The 20552-nt window shown below is 49.5% G+C and overlaps 1 protein-coding gene and 1 long non-coding RNA gene across 8 annotated transcripts in view; one reads left to right on the top strand and one right to left on the bottom strand.

The window, feature by feature from the left end:
• PRKD2 (protein kinase D2) overlaps positions 1-7567 on the top strand; it is a 44077-nt gene extending 36510 nt beyond the window's left edge. For all 4 annotated transcript variants that reach the window (XM_054466304.2, XM_063658219.1, XM_054466303.2 and 1 more), the window contains 3 exons: positions 3221-3488; positions 6765-6850; positions 7148-7567. In XM_054466304.2, the coding sequence (XP_054322279.1) occupies positions 3221-3488; positions 6765-6850; positions 7148-7360 (567 nt within the window). In that variant the 3' untranslated portion in view covers positions 7361-7567. The remainder of the gene's footprint in view (positions 1-3220; positions 3489-6764; positions 6851-7147) is intronic.
• On the bottom strand, positions 8-20477 carry LOC129021179 (uncharacterized). Of its 4 annotated transcripts, XR_008495956.2 has the most exons (4): positions 19852-20477; positions 19417-19575; positions 8768-8875; positions 2884-3910 (listed from the first exon to the last, which is right to left on the bottom strand). It is a non-coding gene; the product is annotated as an uncharacterized LOC129021179 (long non-coding RNA). The 4 variants fall into 4 exon arrangements; XR_010124986.1 differs by lacking the exon at positions 2884-3910 and adding an exon at positions 8-96 and having other exon boundaries at positions 19417-20477; XR_010124985.1 differs by having other exon boundaries at positions 19417-20477.
• Positions 20478-20552: the final 75 nt, after the last annotated feature.

Genomic DNA, 20552 nt, shown 5'->3' with positions numbered 1-20552 from the left:
CTCTTACCTGTGATCAGCATTTTGGGAGGCTGAAGCAGGAGGATCACTTGAGCCCAAGAGTTTGAGACCAGCCTGGGCAACATAGCAAGACCTCACCTGTAAAAAAAAATGAAAAAAATTAGCCGAGAATGGTGGCATGCGCCTATAGTCCCAGCTGCTTAGGAGGCTGAGATGGGAGGATTGCTTGAGCTCAGGAGTTGGTGGCTGCAGTGAGCTATGATCGTGCCACTGCACTCCAGCCTGAGTGACAGAGTGAGATCTAGCTCTTAAGAAAAAAAAAAAAGACTGGATGCGGTGGCTCACGCCTGTAATCCCAGCAATTTGGGAGGCCAAGGTGGACAGATCATCTGAGGTTGAGAGTTCAAAACCAGCCTGACCAACATGGAGAAACCCCATCTCTACTAAAAATACAAAAAATTAGCTGGGCGTGGTGGTGCATGCCTGTAATCCCAGCTACTCCGGAGGATGAGGCAGGAGAATCGCTTGAACCCAGGAGGCAGAGGTTTTGCAGTGAGCCGAGATTGTGCCATTGCACTCCAGCCTGGGCAACAAGAGCGAAACTCCATCTCGGGGGGGAAAAAAAAAGTAAGAAGAAACAGATGAAATTAATTTTTTTTTTTTTTTTTTGAGACGGGGTCTCTCTCTGTCGCCCAGGCTGGAGTGCAGTGGCGCGATCTCGGTTCACTGCAAGCTCCACCTCCCAGGTTCATACCATTCTTCTCCCTCAGCCTCCCGAGTAGCTGAGACTACAGGTGCCCGCCACCACGCTCGGCTAATTTTTTTTTTTTTTTTTTTTTGTATTTTTCTAATAGAGATGGGGTTTCACCGTGTTAGCCAGGATGGTCTCGATCTCCTGACCTCGTGATCCGCCCACCTCAGCCTCCCAAAGTGCTGGGATTACAGGCATGAGCCACCGTGCCCAGCCAAAATTAATTTTAATAATACAGTTTATCCCAACATATAGCACTTTATTCAACATGTAGTCAACATAAAAATTATTAAGGCCAGGGGAGGTGTCTCATGCCTATAATCCCAGCACTTTGGGAGGCCAAGATGGGAGGATGGCTTGAGACCAGGAGTTCAAGTCTGCAGTGAGCTATGATTGTGCCACTGCACTCCAGCTAGGGTAACAGAGCAAGACCCTGTCTCTTAAAAGAAAAACAAAACTCAATGAAATATTCTGCTTGTTTTTCATACTATGTCTTCAAAATCTGGTGTGTATAACAGTTGGGGAGATAGATTGACATGCCCAAGTTGTTCCAAACATATTTAAAAGTTTTCTGGTCGGGCGCAGTGGCTCACGCCTGTAATCCCAACACTTTGGGAGGCTGAGGCAGGCAGATCACTTGAGGTCAGGAGTTTGAGACCAGCCTGGCTAAGATGGCGAAACCCCGTCTCTACTAAAAATACAAAAATTAGCCAGGCATGGTGGTGGGCACCTGTAATCCCAGGTTCAATTGCTTGAACCCAGGAGGTAGAGGTTGCATTGAGCCCAGATCACACCACTGCACTCTAGCCTGGGTGACAGAGCAAGACTCGGTCTCAAAATAATAATAATAATAATAATAAATAAATAAAAATTTTAAAAAAGATCCATAGGAAAGGGTAGATCTTGGAAAAGGGAAAGATCTATAAGATCTGTAGAAAGGGCAGAGGACCTCAGGAAAGGGTGGCTGTCACATTGAGATTCAGCTCAGGGGTTGGGGCGCGGCTGGTTTCAAAGGTGACAGAGGCTTCAGGCTTCAAGGATTTGGGGCTCTATCCTGCAAGCAACAGTGAGCTGAGGAAGGGTTTTAAACAGGGAAGGGACAATACATGAACAGAGCAGGGAACTGAGGCTGAGACTGGTAGGCAGCAGAGCAAGACCTTGAACCCAGGTCTTGCTGGCTCCAAAGCCTGTCCATGACCTTAGACTGCAGCCATTAACAATGAGGGAAAGGGGCCAGGCGCGGTGGTTCATGCCTGTAATCCCAGCACTTTGGGAGGCTGAGGCGGGCGGAACACCTGAGGTCAGGAGTTTGAGACCAGCCTGGCTGACATGGCGAAACGTTGTCTCTACTAAAAATACAAAAATTAGCCAAGCATGGTGACGGGCCCCTGTGATCCCAGCTATCTGGGAGGCTGAGGCAGGAGAACTGCTTGAACCCGGGAGGCAAAGGTTACAGTGAGTCAAGATCACGCTACTGCACTCCAGCCTGGGCGACACAGCGAGACTCCATCTCAAAAATAAATAAATAAATAAAACAATGAGGGAAAGACACCGTACTGTCTGTCAGCTACCACAGTCAGCACCCACTCCTACCTAATCCCCGGGAAAGCCTGAGAGGAGGCTGCTATTAACAACCCCCCAATACAGATGACAAAATCAAGGCCTGGAGAAATTGGGTCCGTGACCTGAGATCACTGAGGCTCATTCTGTGCTAGATACTGCTCCTAACACGTTGCATATATTTCTCTTTCAATCTAAACAAGCACCCTTTAAGGTAGGGACTGTTAAGAGCTCCATTATGTTTCATGTTTTTTTGTTTGTTTTTTGAGACGGAGTCTTGCTCTGTTGCCAGGCTGGAGTGCAGTGGCGCGATCTCGGCTCACTGCAGCCTCTGCCTCCCAGGGTCAGGCGATTCTCCTGCCTCAGCCTCCCGAGTAGCTGGGGCCACAGGCGTGTGCCACCATGCCTGTCTAATTTTTGTATTTTTAGTAGAGACGGGGTTTCACCATGTTGGCCAGGCTGGTCTCGAACTCCTGACCTCAAATGATCCATCTTCCTCGGCCTCCCAAAGTGCTGGGATTGCAGGTGTGAGCCACCACGCCCCAAATATGTATATTTTGAGGCTACTAAAAAAAAATCTGCATTATTCAAAAGAGGAAACAGAGAGACCCATTGGAGGTGGCAGAGGTATAGCAGCAGCTAGCATTTATTGTGCACCAACTGCATGCCATATCTTGTCCTGTGGGCTTTGGATGGTTTAACTCACTAACCATCATGGCAGTCCTCTGAGATAGGCACTCTTCTGCTCATCTTCTTCCTATAGATGGGGAAACTGAGGCACAGAGGGGGGGAAGTTACTTGCCCAGGGTTGCTCAGCTAGTGAGCCAAGGAGCCTGGATTCAAACCAGCATTCAGCTTTCTCTGGAATACCATGGAGAGTAGCGTGGTGGGGATGCTGGGGCGGGTGCGGCTCCATCACCTGGTAGAGCCTCCATCCCTCACCCTCTGCAGGTGAAACTGTGTGACTTTGGCTTTGCGCGCATCATTGGTGAGAAGTCGTTCCGCCGCTCAGTGGTGGGCACGCCGGCCTACCTGGCGCCCGAGGTGCTGCTCAACCAGGGCTACAACCGCTCGCTCGATATGTGGTCGGTGGGCGTGATCATGTATGTCAGCCTCAGCGGCACGTTCCCTTTCAACGAGGACGAGGACATCAATGACCAGATCCAGAATGCTGCCTTCATGTACCCGGCCAGCCCCTGGAGCCACATCTCAGCTGGAGGTGCCTGGGGCCCGCCTACCCCATGGGCGGGTGGGTTGTGGGGTGGGGTTGGAGAAGTGGGCGGAGCCACGAGAGGGGGTGGACCCGGAAACCGCCTGGCACCTTGGGGGTGGAGCCCAGTGCTGGGGCAGGCCAACCGGAGGGGTGTGGCCACAGGAGGAGCCGTCCTGTAAACTGTGGGTTGGGACTCAGGCCTAGACTAGGTTACTTGGGCTGGAAACCAAGTGCCCCAGAATCACTAAGGAGGACACTTGGAACCTTAGGGGGGCTGAGTGAGACTTGGCTTGTCTAGGGTGGGACCAGGAAAGGGACTGGACTTGAGGGTGCCAAAGGGCTGCGGTGACCAGGAGAAGGGGCTGAGCCTCCCAAGACATTGGCTGGGACCTGGAGCCTTTGGGTTTATGACCCCAAAAGGGTCAGCCCTGCAAAAAAGGAGACACCAGTGGGTAGGGCTGAGAAACAAGGGCATGGCTACTTTGCTGTGTACTGGGGCCATGACTTGGGTGAAGATGGGCTTGAAGCCTGGGGTGGGTTCAGTGACCAAGGGGGCCAGTCTAGGGACATGGCCATGGAGGGTTTCCGAAGAGGTCCAGGAACAGGGCTGACCCTGAGTCCTGGAAGCTGGGAGTGGATGGGAGCGGGGAGGAGAAGGGAGCCAGGACTGAGGCAGACATTGCAGTCTGCATTCTGGGGCTTTGGTGTTGTGGCTGGGCCTGATGAAGTGGCACCGGGCCTGGTGACTTGAACCTACTTGGGAATGGGTCTGTAACTTTCCCTGCTTGGAAAAGTTAAGTCCTAAGGCCTGAAGCTTTGAGGCTGGGTGTGGGATGGCATGTTTAGAGGTCCAGAGGCAGGGCTAAGATACTGGGGTGTGTCAGAAACCAGGAGAACAGGGGACCTGTCTTGGAGCCAGGGAGCTCAGGAAGACAGATGGACTATGGGAAGGGGGGGATCATTCATTCATTTATTTATAACCATTTATTCAACAAGTACATTCATGTATTTGTAACCATTGATTCGACATGTTGAGTGCCTACGATGTGCCAGGCATTAACTCTTCCAGTTCTGGGAATACTGTGATGACTTGGACAGAAGGGGTCAGGTGCAGGGGAGCTCATTGAGTGGTCTGCGAAGGGTGGAAGGGGGAAGGGTCCTCTCTGGAGGGTGCGGCTTCATGGAGCGGGTGGAGCAGGGTGACGCGGAGGTTGCTCAGTGCAGGACAAGACAAGGTCTTGGTGGTGGTCTAAGAGCATAGGCCCTAAGCAGTGAGCATGTGGATTGACTTGAGTCCTGGAGTAATATTGGGGGTGCTCAACACTGGCTTTTTTTTTTTTTTGAGATGGAGTCTCGCTCTTTCGCCCAGGCTGGAGTGCAGTGGCGTGATCTCGACTCACTGCAACCTCCACCTCTTGGGTTCAAGGGATTCTCCTGCCTCAGCCTCCCGAGTAACTGGGATTACAGGCACACAGCACCATGCCTGGCTAATTTTTTGTATTTTTAGTAGAGACAGGGTTTCACCATGTTAGCCAGGCTGGTCTTGAACTCCTGACCTCAAGTTATTTGCCCGCCTCAGCCTCCCAAAGTGCTGGGGTTGCAGGCATAAGCCATCACACCCCGCCAACATTGTCTTTTGAGACCCACTCAGAAGTCCCTCAGTAAAAGTGCATCGAGTGTGCACAAGTGAATTTAAGTGTGGTTGCACCTGTGTGAGGATCACAGAATCCTGTGGGTGTTGATGGGAGCAGGGTGCCTGTGTGCACCAGGCCTCTCCTCGGATGGGTTCACACAGTCAAGCCTTGTCCTTCACAGCTTCCCATCAAGGAGAGAGCCTCGGATGAGTGCTGGCTTCTCTTGAAGCTTGACATTCACTAGTCCTCTTTTCACAATAAACAGGCCTATCTCTGAGCCTTCTGCAGGCAATGGTGACTAACTACCATCTGATGACGTTGTTTTGTTTTGTTTTTGTTTTTTTTTTGAGATGGGGTTTCGCTCTTGTCACCCGGGCTGGAGTGCAGTGGCACGATCTTGGCTCACTGCAACCTCTGCCTCCTGAGTTCAAGTGATTCTGCCTCAGCCTCCTGAGTAGCTGGGACTACAGGCATGCGCTACCATGCCCAGCTAATTTTTTGTATTTTTAGTAGAGACGGGGTTTCTCCATGTTGGCCAGGCTTGTCTCGAACTCCTGACCTCGGGTGATCCGCCCTCCTCGGCCTCCCAAAGTGTTGGGATTACAGGCATGAGCCACCGCGCCCAGCCTGATGACATGGATGCTCCCTGATTTACACTGGGGTTAGATAAACCTGATAAACCCATTGCCCATTGTAAATTGAAAATATCATAAGTTGGTCAGGCGCAGTGGCTGAGGCCCATAATCCCAGCACCTTGGGAGGCCAAGATAGGCAGATTGCTTGAGCCCAGGAATTCAAGACCAGCCTGGGCAATGTATCTCTACAAAAAATACAAAAATTAGCCAGCCATAGTGACAGGTGCTTGTAGTCCCAGCTGGCTGCTCGGGAGGCTAAGGCAGGAGAATCAATTAAGCTGGGGAGGTGGAGGCTTCAGTAAGCATTGATCATGCCACTGCACTTCAGCTTGGGTAACAATGAGACCCTGTCTCAAAAAAAAAGGAAGTATTGTAAGTTGAAAATCCATTTAGGCCGGGCGCAGTGGCTCATGCCTGTAATCCCAACAATTTGGGAGGCCAAGGTAGGTGGATTGCTTGAGGTCAGGAGTTAGAGACCAGCTGGCCAATATGGTGAAACCCTGTCTCTACTAAAAATACAAAAAGTTAGCAGGACATGGTGACACACACCTGTATTCCTAGCTACTTGGGAGGCTGAGGCAGGAGAATCACATGAACCTGGGAGGCGGAGGTTGCAGTGAGCCAAGATCGTGCCACTGCACTCCAGCCTGGGCGACAGAGCGAGACTCTATAAGTAAATAAATAAAAATAAAAAGAATAGTACAAGTGTAATTGTATGTACCTGTGTATGACAAAAAGAAAAAAAAAAAGGTGACATAGGGGAATGGGGAAATCGAAGTAGAGAACAGGTGAAGAGAGGGAGCTGGTGTGAACATGCGTGGGCAGGAGGAGACAAATTTGTAATGTAATGAGGAAATGGGTGGGTGAGTGATTGGCACAGGTGAGGCTTCTGAGCCACCTGAGCTGGTGCAGAAGGAAGGTGTTGATGGCAGGCAGGTAGGCTAGGGGGTGCCTATTGGAGGAGGAGTGACCCTTGACCTGTAGGGCTTGACCTGTTTCTCTTTCCCGTGCAGCCATTGACCTCATCAACAACCTGCTGCAGGTGAAGATGCGCAAACGCTACAGCGTGGACAAATCTCTCAGCCACCCCTGGTTACAGGTGATGCAGGGGGCAGGGCTGGCCCATTGGCTGGATTGGAGGAAGGGGTGGAACTAGATCGCTTATTGGCTAGGCAGGTAGTGAAGGATGTAGGTTTCCTTGGGTCTGGAATGTGGCTAGGCCTCCCATTGACTGGGTGCAGGAAGAGGGGGTGGAGCTTAATGTCCGCTGGCTGGGCGGGTTGCAGAGGGTGTGGCTTCACCTTCATTGGTACCCGGCTCTCAGTGGCAAAGCAGAGGACATCCGGGCACTGCTGCAATGCAGACCCCAAGCTAACCCCACTTCTCTCGGGCCCAGGAGTACCAGACGTGGCTGGACCTCCGAGAGCTGGAGGGGAAGATGGGAGAGCGATACATCACGCACGAGAGTGACGACGCACGCTGGGAGCAGTTTGTGGCAGAGCATCCGCTGCCTGGGTCTGGGCTGCCCACGGACAGGGATCTCGGTGGGGCCCGTCCACCACAGGACCACGACATGCAGGGGCTGGCGGAGCGCATCAGTGTTCTCTGAGGTTCTGTGCCCTCGTCCAGCTGCTGCCCTCCACGGCCGTTCTTCACAGGATCCCAGCAGTGAACTGTTCTAGGGAAAGTGGCTTCCTGCCCAAACTGGATGGGACACGTGGGGAGTGGGGTGGGGGGAGCTATTTCCAAGGCCCCTCCCTGTTTCCCCAGCAATTAAAACGGACTCATCTCTGGCCCCATGGCCTTGGTCTCAGCACACGGCACTCTCGAATCATTACTCTGTTGTACCAACATGGAGTTCATCTGGAAGGAGGACTGCCTGAAAAGAGGAAGGATGGAAGGGGTGGGGAGAGAGGACTGATGGGAGAGGAGTCTTGGAAGGAGGATGAGCTGGGGTAGAAAATATAGACGAGGATTGCCAGGAGAGAAGATGAGAAGGGAGAGGGAGGAGTAATGGAGGAGGAGTTGGAAATTGGGGAGAGATGAAAGGAATGTGACTGGAGGGTAGAGAACTTGGAGAAAAGAAAGTAATCTCATGGTTTGTGATGACTGATTTTTTTATTTGGTGGTGCTACTACTAATCACAACTATTAATTCAGGCTGGGCATGGTGGCTCACGCCTATAATCCCAGCACTTTGGGAGGCCGAGGCAGGCAGATCCCTTAGATCTCAGGAGTTTGAGAGCAGCCTGGCCAACATGGTGAAACTCCCTTTCTACAAAAAGTTCAAAAATTAGCCAGGTGTGGTGGCTTGCACCTGTGGTCCCAGCTACTTGGAGGTTGAGGCTAGAGGATCGCTTGAGCCCAGGAAGCAGAGATTGCAGTGAGCCAAGATCACACCACTGCACTCTAGCCTGGGCAAGAGAGTGAGACCCTGTCTCAAAAATCAAATAATAAAATGCAGTTAGCCCAAGTCTGATCCATACTAGAAAACTGATATGTAACATTCAGTATTTTATTTTATGTTGATGTGATGACCTCTATACATGAAATATATAGAGAAGTATATATTCACTCATTCCTTTGTGTCACTGAGCTGGGTGATGCTGGGGACACAGCGGTGACTGAGACAGCCAAGGACTGCCCTTCCAGTGGAGAGACATACCTGCCCCCGGACAGTGATGACCCAGAATGGGAAGGGCTGGACTGGGGGAGTTTGGGAGGCTTGGGCAGCCTAGAATGAGCTCAGGGGTCAGAGAGGGTGGGGAGTCGGAGGGGACCTCTTAGGCTTCATCTTGGCCTTGAAAGACTGAAGGCAGAGGGAATGAACCAGAGGGAACACGTATCCACCGCTCTCTACCTTTGACTCCAGCCCTCCAGCTCCCCAGTTCTCCAATAACACCCTAACACAGGGTCCTCCACCTTCCACAGCTGAAGGTGAACGATCCGAGCATGGACCTGAACAAGTTTTCTTCAGACTTTCAGAACGCTCTGACTTACATGCCGCAAAGACCTACCTGAAAGCTGGGCATGGTGGCAGGTGACTGTATTCCCAGCTACTTAAGAGGCTGAGGTGGGAGGATCGCTGGAGTCCAGGAGTTCGAGTCCAGTTTGGGCAACATAGCCTAAAAAAATCCAGGAAAACAGGAAAGAATTTAGCAGCCAATTTAGGCGAATACTGGGAGCTTACTCTGGGATTTTCCAATTTGATTTGTATCACCTTGTCCATCTGATGGTTCCAGAGCTGCAGCTTTTTTTTTTTTTTTTTTTTCTGAGGCAGGGTCTCTGTTGCCCAGGCTGGAGTGCAGTGGCATGAACACAGCTCACTGCAGCCTTGACCTCCTGGGCTCAAGTGATCCTCCTACCTCAGCCTCCTGAGTAGCTGGAACTACAGGCACATGCCACCATGCCCAGCTAATTTTTTGTATTTTTTGCAGAGGTTTTACCATGTTGCCCAGGCTGGTCTCAGACTCCTGGGTTCAAGCGATCTGCCTGCCTAGGCCTCCCAAAGTGCTGGGATTACATGCATGAGCCACTGCACCTGGCCAAAATGCAGCTCTTTGATTTGAAAATGCTAAATGAGCCTCAGTAAATGAAGGTATCCAAATGAGCAGTATACCTCTGAGGCATAGTTGCTAAGACTATTGGGGAAAGGCTCTTAGACTCTATCCCCAGTGCCTATCCCTCTATTTAGTCTAAGGTCCAGAAGTGTAGGCAACGTGGAGATGAATCCATCTCCCGTGACAGACCCAGGCTAGAAAATGTATGGAAAAGACTATCAGCCCTGATCTGCTTCTGTCTTGGCCACTAGTTAATATCCAGAGACCAGAAATCAGAGACATGATTCAAAAACATTGAAATTCCTCAATTTTAGAATTCCAGGAGATAGCGTATATCATGAGGATGGCATGAAAGATAAAATCAAGGTCGGGCACGGTGGCTTATGCCTGTAATCTCAGCACTTTGGGTGTTGAGGTGGGTGGATCATCTGAGGTCAGGAGTTCGAGACCAGCCTGATCAACATGGAGAAACCCCGTCTCTACTAAAAATACAAAATTAGCCAGGCATGGTGGCGCATGCCTGTAATCCCAGCTACTTGGGAAGTTGAGGCAGGAGAATTGCTTGAACCTGGGAGGCAGAGGTTGCGGTGAGCTGAGATCGTGCCACTGCACTCCAGCCTGGGCAACAAGAGCGAAACTCTTTGTCTCAAAAAAAAAAAAAAAAAAAAAAAAAGAAATGAAAAATCATACAACGAAAACTTAGGGCCCTACAACTTAAATCATTAGAGACAAGTTTATCCTATCAGGACCACTGGAACCACAAAACCTAATTTTGTTTGTTAGAGACAGGGTCTTGCTCTATCACCCAGGCTTCCGTGCAGTGGTGTGATCATAGCTCACTGCAGCCTCAAACTACTGGGTTCAAGCCATCCTCCCCCTCAGCCTCTTGAGTAGCTGGGACTACAGGCATGAGCCACCACACCTGGCTAATTTTTTTGTTTTTTATGTAGTTTTTTATTTTTTTATTATTTTTTTTTTGAGATGGAATCTCGCTCTGTTGCCCAGGCCAAAGTGCAATGGCATGATCACAGATCACTGCAGCCTCAACCTCCTGGGCTCAAGTGATCTTCCCACCTCAGCCTCCCGAGTAGCTGAGACTACAGGCACGTGCCACCACGCCCAGCTAATTTTTGTATTTTTAGTAGAGAAGGGGTTTTGCCATGTTGGCCAGGCTGGTCTGGAACTCCTGACCTCAAGTGATCTGCCCATCTCAGCCTCCCAAAGTGCTGGGATTGCAGGCATGAACCACCATGCCCGGGCATGTTTTTTATTTGTTATAGAGATGGGGGTCTCACTATGTTGCCCAGGCTGGTCTTGAACTCCTGGGGTTGAGAGATCCTCCACCTCTCAAAAGTGCTGGGATTACAGGTGTGGGACACTGCACTCAGCTTCATAACCTAATCTTGATAGAGACATTTGTATATACTGTAAAGAAAAGGGACATTGGACTTGACACTATTTAGCTTTGAAATGCAAAAGGAATTTGAGTCTAAGATTCCGTCTCCCAGTGACTCACTTCCAGCCAACTTTCTCCTCTGTATCTATAAGCATTCCTCAACCTTCAGGGGGAAATGACCATCAACCCCCTTAATGAGCATCCTGCCAGGGTTTTTGTAGACACAGGGGCCACATGCTCTGCCATAAATACCTCAGTCCCTGCTCCCTACCTCAGTACACAACAATAATGGTGATGAGACCACAATTAGCCACATGGTTTATGCCTGTCTAAGCCACTCTTGGGCTCATTGGGCTCTCTACTACCCAGCACAGTTTCTTATTCAGATTATTCCAATAATCCCTTTAGAAATGGATATTCTGTCAATGTAGAACAATAATATTTCTTTTTTGTTTGTTTGTTTGTTTGTTTTTGAGACGGAGTCTCGCTCTGTCACCCAGGCTGGAGTGCAGTGGTGCGATCTCGCCTCACTGCAACTTCTACCTCCCAGGATCAAGCAATTCTCCTGCTTCATCCTCCCAAGCAACTGGGATCACAGGTGCACACCATCACAACCAGCTAATTTTTGTATTTTTAGTAGAGGCGGGGTTTCACCATGTTGGACAGGCTGGTCTCAAACTCCTGACCTCAAGTGATCCACCTACCTTGGCCTCCCAAAGTGTTGGGATTACAGGTGTGAGCCACCGTGCCCAGCCAAAGCCATAACATTTCATATTCACAAGAGGGCTTATGTCTCCCAGTCCCTAATTCTGCCCTTGTTCATCTCAGTCCACTAAACTTCCCACCACTCCAACCACCCCCCTTCCCGAAACATCCACCTCTCCCTCAGACCCACATATCCAAGATCTGTGACTTGCATTCCTGATTCTCTTTGAGCCCCCAACTCAACAAACATAGGGTGCATCTGGGAGGCTGAACCTCTTAAGGTAGAAGTAGACCCTTTCTTTTTTAGAATTAAAAAAAATTTTGTTTAAATAGAGACAAGGTCTTGCTATGTCGTCCAGGCTGGTCTCAAAGTCCTGGCCTCAAGCGATCCTCCTGCCTCGGTTTCCCAGAGTGTTGAGATTACAGGTGTGAGCCACTGCACCTGGCTCCTTTTTTTTTTTTTTAACCAATTACCCCAAGTTGTGGAATAGAATTAGATCTTTTCATGCCCTTCTTGAAGCTGCCTTAATGTGCTCTGACACCAGAGCACTAGGGCCCCTAACCCATTATTCAGAGCCTCCTACTATCCACTTCCATTCCCTACAACACTCTTGTCTGCCAAGAATCTCAATGATAACACCTGTAATTTGGGAGGCTGAGGAGGGCAGATCACCTGAGGTCAGGAGTTCTAGACTAGCCTGGCCAACATGGTGAAACCCTGTCTATACTAAAAAATAAAAATAAAAAAATTAGCCAGCCATGGTGGCAGGTACCTGTAATCCCAGCTACTCAGGAGGCTAAGGTAAAAGAATTGCTTGGACCCAAGAGGCAGAAGTTGCACTGAGCCGAGATCGCGCCATTGCACTCCAGCCTGGGTGACAGAGCGAGACTCTGTATCAAAAAAAAAAAAAAAGAAAGAAAGAAAAAAAAAATCCCAGTAAGAGTCTCAATGATAAAGGATACCAGCAAGTCCAAGACCTCAAGGCTGTAAAAATAGTTCCTGCTATTTCCAATCCAAACATTATACTGGCCTCTATTCTAGACCAGCCAACACCACCCACTTGATTGTACTAACACTCCCTCTGCCTTCTTTCACACACCTGATGATCCACAGCCCCGTTTCCCTTTCCCCTGGAAAGTCAACAGTAAACATACATAGACTGCTATGCCTCAGTGGTTCGTTGAAACCCCTACTTACTTTTTTTCCCAATCCTGAATGCTAATTTGAGGGATTTGGTTTTCTCCTGTAATTCCATTCTAATCCCATACACAGATGATGTCCTGTCTGGTCAGTTCATTCCAGCAGCTCACTCACTCACTCACACTCCACACGTGCCCCAAGTTTCTGCAATTATACAGGAAGTAGGAGAAACAAATAAAAATCTGCCCCAAGCCCTTGCTCATAAAGGATAGGCTCATGTCTGTAATCCCAGCACTTTGGGAGGCCAAGGTGGGAGGATCACTTGAGCCCAGGAGTTCGAGACTAACCTGGGTAACATAGGGAGACCCCATCTCTACAAAAATAAAAAATAAAAAAATTAGCTGAGTGTGGTGATGCATGCTTCTAGTCCCAGCTACTCAGGAGGCTGAGGTGGGAGGATTGCTTGAGCCTGACAGGTTGAGGCTGCAGTGAGCCGAGATTGCACCACAGCACTCCACCTGGGCAACAGAGCAAGACCCTGTCTCAAAAAAAAAAAAAAAAAAAAAAAAGGGTGTCTAGGACAAATTATAACTATGTAATTCATAAGTACAAGATTAGGGCATGACCTTGCCCTTGAAGGCAAAACCTTATCCATACAGCATGCATTTATACCATTATTAATTTGGTTTTATCCAAAATTAAAAGGCAACTCTAATGGTTTCTGGGCTGGTCATGGGTTGAATTTTGTCTCCCTAGTACCTCAGAATATGACCCTACTTGGAAATAGGGTCATTGCAGATGTAATCAGTTAAAAGGAGGTCATACTGGAGTAGGGTGGGCCCCTAATGCAACATGACTGGTGTCTTTTTTTGTTGTTTTTTGAGATGGAGTTTCGCTCTTGTTGCCCAGGCTGGAGTGCAATGGCGCGATCTCGGCTCACCGCAAACCCTGCCTCCCGGGTTCAAGTGATTCTCCTGCCTCAGGCTCCTGAGTAGCTGGGTTACAGGCATGCGCCACCACGCCTGGCTAATTTTGTATTTTTAGTAGAGACGGGGTTTTCTCCATGTCGGTCAGGCTGGTCTCAAACTCCCGACCTCAGGTGATCCGCTCACTTTGGCCTCCCAAAGTGCTGGGATTACAGGTGTGAGTCACCGCGCCTGGCCGAGTGGTGTCTTTATGAGAAGGTGGCCGTGTAAGACACAGGGAGAAGCATGTGAGGATGAAGGCAGAGCTTGGAATGATGCAGCCACAAGCCAAATAATGTTAGAGATTGCCACGAGCCACCAGAAGCTGGGAAGAGGCAAGGAAGGATTGCCTGGGGAATTGGAGCTCCCTAACATGCTTTTTTTTTTTTTTTTTTTTGAGACAGGATCTTGCTCTCTCACTCAGGCTGGAGTGTAGTAGCATGATCATAGCTCACTGCAGCCTCAAACTCCCAGGCTCAAACAATCCTCTCGCTTCAGCCTCCCTACTAGCTGGAACTACAGGCATGCACCACTACACCTGGCTAAGTTTTTAAATTTTTTGGAGATGGGGTCTCACTATGTGGCCCAGGCTGGTTCCCAACTCCTGGCCTCAAGCGATCCTTGCGCCTCGGCCTCCCAAAGTGCTGGGATTTACAGGCATGAGCCACCGGGCCCAGACCCAGATTCTTCTTTTTTTTTTTTTTTTTTTTGAGATGGAGTCTCGCTCTGTTGCCCAGGCTGGAGTGCAGTGGCATGATCTCAGCTCACTGCAACCTCTGCCTCCCGGGTTCACGCTATTCTCCTGCCTCAGCGTCCTGAGTAGCTGGGACTACAGGCGCCCGCCACCATGCCTGGCTAATTTTTTGTATTTTAAGTAGAGGCAGGGTTTCACCGTGTTAGTCAGGATGGTCTCGATCTCCTGACCTTGTGATCCACTCGCCTGGGTCTCCCAAAGTGCTGGGATTACAGGCGTGAGCCACCGCGCCCGGCCCCCCAGCCCCAGATTCTTATTCTTTCTTGTCCTGACCTTGCAGAGCCTCCATGTGACAATCTTGTGTCACACTCTTTGTGGATGGCCCTTCACCTTAAACACTCAGCAGGAAATTTCTAAGCAGTAGGCTGTCTTCTGACTTTCAACAAGCTCATAGTGTTTCCATGCCTCCCTGAACCCAAGTCAGCCCAAACAGCAGACTCAGGGCCAGAGAGGGGATGAGGTAAAGGAATATTTCAATTTTTTTTGTAGAGACAGGGTTTCACTGTGTTGCCTAGGCTGGTCTTGAACTCTCGGGCTCAAGCGATCCTCCCACCTCGGCCTCCCAAAGTGCTGGGATTACAGGCATGAGCCACTGCGCCTGGCCCAGGAAAGATGTTGATCAAAGGTACAAAGTTTCAGCCAGACTGGAGGAATACATTTTAGCGGCCCATTGCACTGCACAGTGACCACAGTTAATAATTGAGACAGGGTCTTTTTCTCTCACCCAGGCTGGAGTGCAGTGGTGCAATCTCGGTTCACTGCAAGCTCCGCCTCCTGGATTCAAGCGATTCTCCTGCCTCAGCCTCCTGAGTAGCTGGGATTATAGGTGCACTCCACCACACCCGGCTGATTTTTTGTATTTCAGTAGAGATGGGGTTTCACCATGTTGGCCAGGCTGGTCTTGAACTCCTGACCTCAAGTAATCTGCCCACCTCGGCCTCCCAAAGTGCTGGGATTACAGGTTTGAGCCGCTGCGCCTGGCCGAGACTGGGTAATTTATAAAGCAAAGAGGTTTAATTGACTGTCAGTTCCACATGGCTGGGGAGGCCTCAGGAAACTTACAATCATGGCAGAAGGTGAAGAGGCACGTCTCGCATGGCAGTAGGCAAGACAGTGCGTGTGTGTAAATGCAGGAAAAACTACCATTTATAAAACCATCAGATCTCGTGAGAACTCAAACAATGATCCATGATCCCCCATGATCCAATCATTTCCCACCAGGTCTTTCCTTAAACACCTGGGGATTACAGTTCAAGATGAGATTTGGGTGGAGTCACAAAGCCTACCCATATCAAGCAGGGTAATCCAGACAACAGTGGGTACTCCCATTTCACAGAAATCCCTCAGCCCTATGGCCCATGATCATCAGGACAAATTGAACACGCCGATTCAGTCTTGTCAAACTTAAACTTGCCAAACTAACTGAAGAATTGAACTTATCCTTGCCCACTGTTGTCCCTTGACTTCCCCATAACCACAAACATTAGCTTATTTTCCTTTTTCTTTTCTTTTTTTTTTTTTTTGAGACAGAGTCTTGCTCTGTCGCCCAGGCTGGAGCACAGTGGTGCAATCGTGGCTCACTGCAGCCTCAACCTCCTGGGCTCAAGTGATCCTTCCTCCCCAGCCTCCCCAGTAGCCAGGACTACAGGCATGCACCACCACGCCCAGCTAATTAAAAAGTTTTTCGGGCCGAGTGCGGTGGCTCACACCTATAATTCCAGCACTTTGGGAGGCCAAGGCAGGCAGATCACTTGAGGTCAGAAGTTTGAGACCAGCGTGACCAACATGGTGAGATCCCGTCTTTACTAAAAATACAAAAATTAGCTGGGTGAGTTGACTCATGCCTGTAATCCCAGCTACTTGGGAGGCTGAGGCAGGAGAATCACTGTAATCTGAGAAGCCGAGGTTGCAGTGAGCCGAGATCACGCCACTGCACTCCAGTCTGGGCGACAGAGCAAGATTCTGTCTTGGAAAAAAAAAAAAAGAGAGACAAGGAGAGAGGCAAAGGGATGTGTGCACACAGACAGGAAACCATGTGTGGACACAGTGAGAAGGTGACCATGTGCAAGCCGAGGAGAGAGGTCTCGGAGGAAACCAGCCCTGCTGACGCCTTGATCTTGGACTTCTTGGCTTCTAGAATGGTGAGAAAATAAATTTCCGTCGTTTAAGCTATGTCTGTAGTGTTTTGTTATGGCCACCTTAGCAAACAAATACACTGCTGGAACAAATCACCGTGAATGTGGTGGCTTAAAACAACACAGATTTATTTTATTTTATTTTTTGAGACAAGGTCTTTCCCTGTCGCCCCAGGCTGGAATGCACTGGCACAATCACAGCTCACTGCAGCATCAGACTGGTGGCCTCAAGCAATCCTCCTCCTAGATAACTGGGGCCACAGATGTGCGCCATGACGGCTGGCTAATTTTTTGATTTTTTTTTTTTTGGTAGAAACGTGTTGCCCAGGCTGGTCTCAAAGTCCTGGCCTCAAGCAATCCTCCCCGCCTCGGCCTCCCAAAGCTTTGGGATTACAGGTGTGAGCCACTGTGCCTGGCCCGGCCTCTGCTTCTATATTTACATATTTCTCTGACTCTAACGTTCCTGCCTCCATCTTATAAGGAATCTTGTGATGATATTGGATCCACCGGGATAATCCAAGATAAATCTCCCTATCTCAAGATTCTTAATCACAAAAAGTTCCTTTTTCCATAAAAGGTGCTATATTCACAGGTTCCAGGGATAAAGATGTAGACATCTTAGGGGGGGCCATTACTCTTCCTACCAGAGCACACATCAATAATCTTCTTATGAAATAATCACTCAAAGACTCACAAGGATTCTACTCCTATTGGGCCCTTGAGGATTCTATTACAATCGACATTCTCAGATATTATCAAGGACTAAGTACACTCATGCTTGTCACTAACAGGTGCAAGCTGCCTTCCCTCCAAATACTCCATCACAGCCTCTTCATAATTTCCAAACAGGGAATTTAGTCCTCTGGAAAAGACATCGCAGGAAGACTAACCTTGAACTCAGATGGGATGGACCCTACACTATTGCAAACACCAGACTGTCCTGCCTTGGGTTCATATCTCAGAGACGAAGAGATATAAGACCTGTGCTGAATGGGAATCCACTCCCGTTGGAGACCTCAGAGGGAGGCTCTTTCAAGAGCCCTGGAAGCAGACGAGGTTGCAATTGTAGACAGCTCTCCCAAGAACCTTGGGTCAAGCAGATGACATCATGAGACAGCCTGCTCCTGGAATCAGAAAATCCAGGATTCCCTCCCACACACACAATTTTAGAGACAGGGTCTCACCATGTTGCCCAGGTTGGCCTTGAACTCCTGAGCTCACACAGTCCTCCTGCCTCTGTCTTCTGGGTAGCTGGTACTACAGGTGCATGTCACAGAGCCTGGCTAGGATTCCCCATTTTAATACCCACTCTGGTCCTCCCGTGCCTGCTTCTCATCATGTGACTTTTGCCTTTCATTTGCATTCTCTCTCTCTTTATTTATTTATTTATTTTGAGACAGAGCCTCCCTCTGTTGCCCAGGTTGGAGTGCAGTGGCGTGATCTCGGCTCACTGCAACCTCCACCTCCCAGGTTCAAGCGATTCTCCTGCCTCAGCCTCCCAAGTAGCTGGGATTACAGGCATACACCACCACACCCACCTAATTTTTATATTTTTAGTAGAGACGGGGTTTCGCCATGTTGGCCAGGCTGGTCTTGAACTCCTGACCTCAAATGATCTGCCTGCCTCTGCATCCCAAAGTGCTGGGATTACAGGCATGAGCCACCCCACCCGGCCTCATTTGCATTCTCTTTAACTGATCTTTGATTACATGCTTCTCAGATCACAATTCTCCAGCTTTAACTTCTGTCTCTTCCCAAATGACACATCTCCCCTCCCTATTCTACCTTCCAGCCTGCAAGATCCACAATGCCCCTGGCTTACTTTTGCAAAAGTGTTTACTCAGTCTTACAACTGCAATTAGGATTGTCAGTTTCGTTCCCCTTTCTCAACACAAATCACTACTCCCAGGGCCCCATCCCCTTCACTCGCATCACCAAAGCCTTTGGATGGAGCACTGTGCCCTACATGCCTTCCTCAAAGGCCTCTCCCAACGCACCACTCGATTTTTATGGGAACCTCTTCCTATCCCTACCATCTATAAATCAAGGTCTATGAGCTTCTGCAACTTCATTAAGAGCCCCTGCATGGGACTCAGTCTCTGTAATCACAACTTTTTTTTTTTTTTAAAGATTGGGTCTTGCTCTGTCACCCAGGCTGGAGTGCAATGGTGCAATCATGGCTCACTGCAGCCTCAGCCTCGCAGGCTCAAGTGATCCTCCTGCCTCAGCCTCCTGAGTAGCTCGCACTACAGGTACCTGCCACCATATCCAGTTTGTGTGCCATGTTTGGAAGCAACTGTTCCTTGTTGATTCTCCAGAGATATTTCTTTCTTTCTTTTCTTTTTCTTTCTTTTTTTTTTTTTTTTTGAGATGGAGTCTCCCTCTGTCACCTAGGCTGGAGTGCAGTGGCACAATCTCGGTGTGTGCCATCATGCCCAGCTAATTTTTGTATTTTTAGTACAGATGGGGTTTCGCCATGTTGGCCAGGCTGATCTCAACTCCTGACCTCAGCTGATCTGCCCGCCTCAGCCTCCCAAAGTGCTGGGATTACAGAGGTGAGCCACCATGCCTGGCTGATTCTCCAGAAATCTTTTGGCATCATCATTAATAAAAGCATCAAGAAGTCAAAAAGGGAATCAAGTGATCCTCCCGCCTCAGCCTCCCAAGTAGCTGGGGCTACAGGTGTGCACCACCACACCCGACTAATTTTCTAAGTCTATTTTGAACAAGAGAAAGACTGAATGAAGGTTGTCTCTAATAAATTTCAAGACATTTCCCCTCTGAAACTTACTAGATTAGTTTTTAAACTTATTTATCAAACCCTTCTGTGGCTCTTGATCCATGGAAGACACTGCTCCAAGTACCTGATACATTTCATTGAATCCTCAGAACAACTCCATGAGGCAGCCAGTATTATGATCCTGTGATCAGATGAAGAAACGGTGGCACAGAGAGGTTAAGTAAGTTTTCCAAGGTCACACAGCTGGAAAGTGACAGTTCTGTGACTCACCCCGAGGAAGTCTGGCTCCTGGAGACTTTGCTGTCTATCGCCACTATCAATTTCTCTCCATCTCACCACCAGAAGGTCACTTCGTGCACGGGGAATCATAAAAGAGGGAATTTCTCGTATGATCTTCTGGGCCTTGGCTTTTAGGGAGCCAACGTCTGTCTGAGAGATGAGTATGAATATTAGAGCTAGGTCTTGGAAGTCGGTAGAGGCCGGCTCGGCGTAGTGACACAGGTTGGCCACCTGAGGGTGCCCCAGCCCTGCTTGCGGAGCCTGGAGAGACAGCAGGAAGCCTTGGAAACGAATGTCAGGCTCAGACTCCTAGGACCAGAGAACGTTGAGAATAGAGCATCATAGAAGACAGAGAACAAAGCCCCTTAGAACGTAGAACAAAGGCCCCTGGAATGCAAGAATGATGAGCACACAGCCTCCTAGTACCTGGGAGACAAAAGCTGCTTAGACTCTCTTCTGGTCAAAGCATAGAATCTTCCACCCAGGGTCTTATAATTCCAGAATTTGGAATGCAATCGATCTTACACTCTTAGCAGCAAGACCGGCTACATATTTGGCCTAGTGCAAAGTGAAAATAAGGGGTCCCTTGCTCAAAAACTAAAAATTTCAAGACAGAAATTGCAGAACATTCAACCAAGCGCGAAGACCCTTCTAAGTGGATTCCAAGCCGGTGAAGCCGGCCCTACGTAGAAACAATTTTATCGGAGGACGTCCGTCTGGTTTTACAGCTGAGTGGGAAGGCTTCTTGGAAGAGGAGGCGAAGTCAGGGCTCGACCCCCTAACCCTTTTCTCCCCCTGCGCAGCCTCAGAAGCTGAAGGTTGGGCGGGGTGGAGGGGTAGGAGCAGCTGCCAAACTGTCACGTGGACCCATTCCCTATTTATAGATCACCCTTCCCCTCGCGCCGGACAGTCCAATGGTAGCCAGAGCTCGCCCGCAAGAGGGTGGAACCTGCTGCAGGACCGGCCAGGCACAGACCAATGGCATTGAAGCAAGGGCGGACTTGTTTCATTGTGACGCGTGGGGGGCGAGGCCAGGGCCCCGAGGCAGTTGCACGGAGGGGGCGTGGCGAGCGGAGCGAGTAGGCAGTTGCGAGCATGCGTCGTGTTGGGCGGTGCGGTTGCACGGC

Source organism: Pongo pygmaeus, chromosome 20 (assembly GCF_028885625.2).
Source record: "Pongo pygmaeus isolate AG05252 chromosome 20, NHGRI_mPonPyg2-v2.0_pri, whole genome shotgun sequence".
Taxonomy (NCBI): Eukaryota; Metazoa; Chordata; class Mammalia; order Primates; family Hominidae; genus Pongo; species Pongo pygmaeus.
This window is presented reverse-complemented; position numbering and strand designations above follow the sequence as displayed.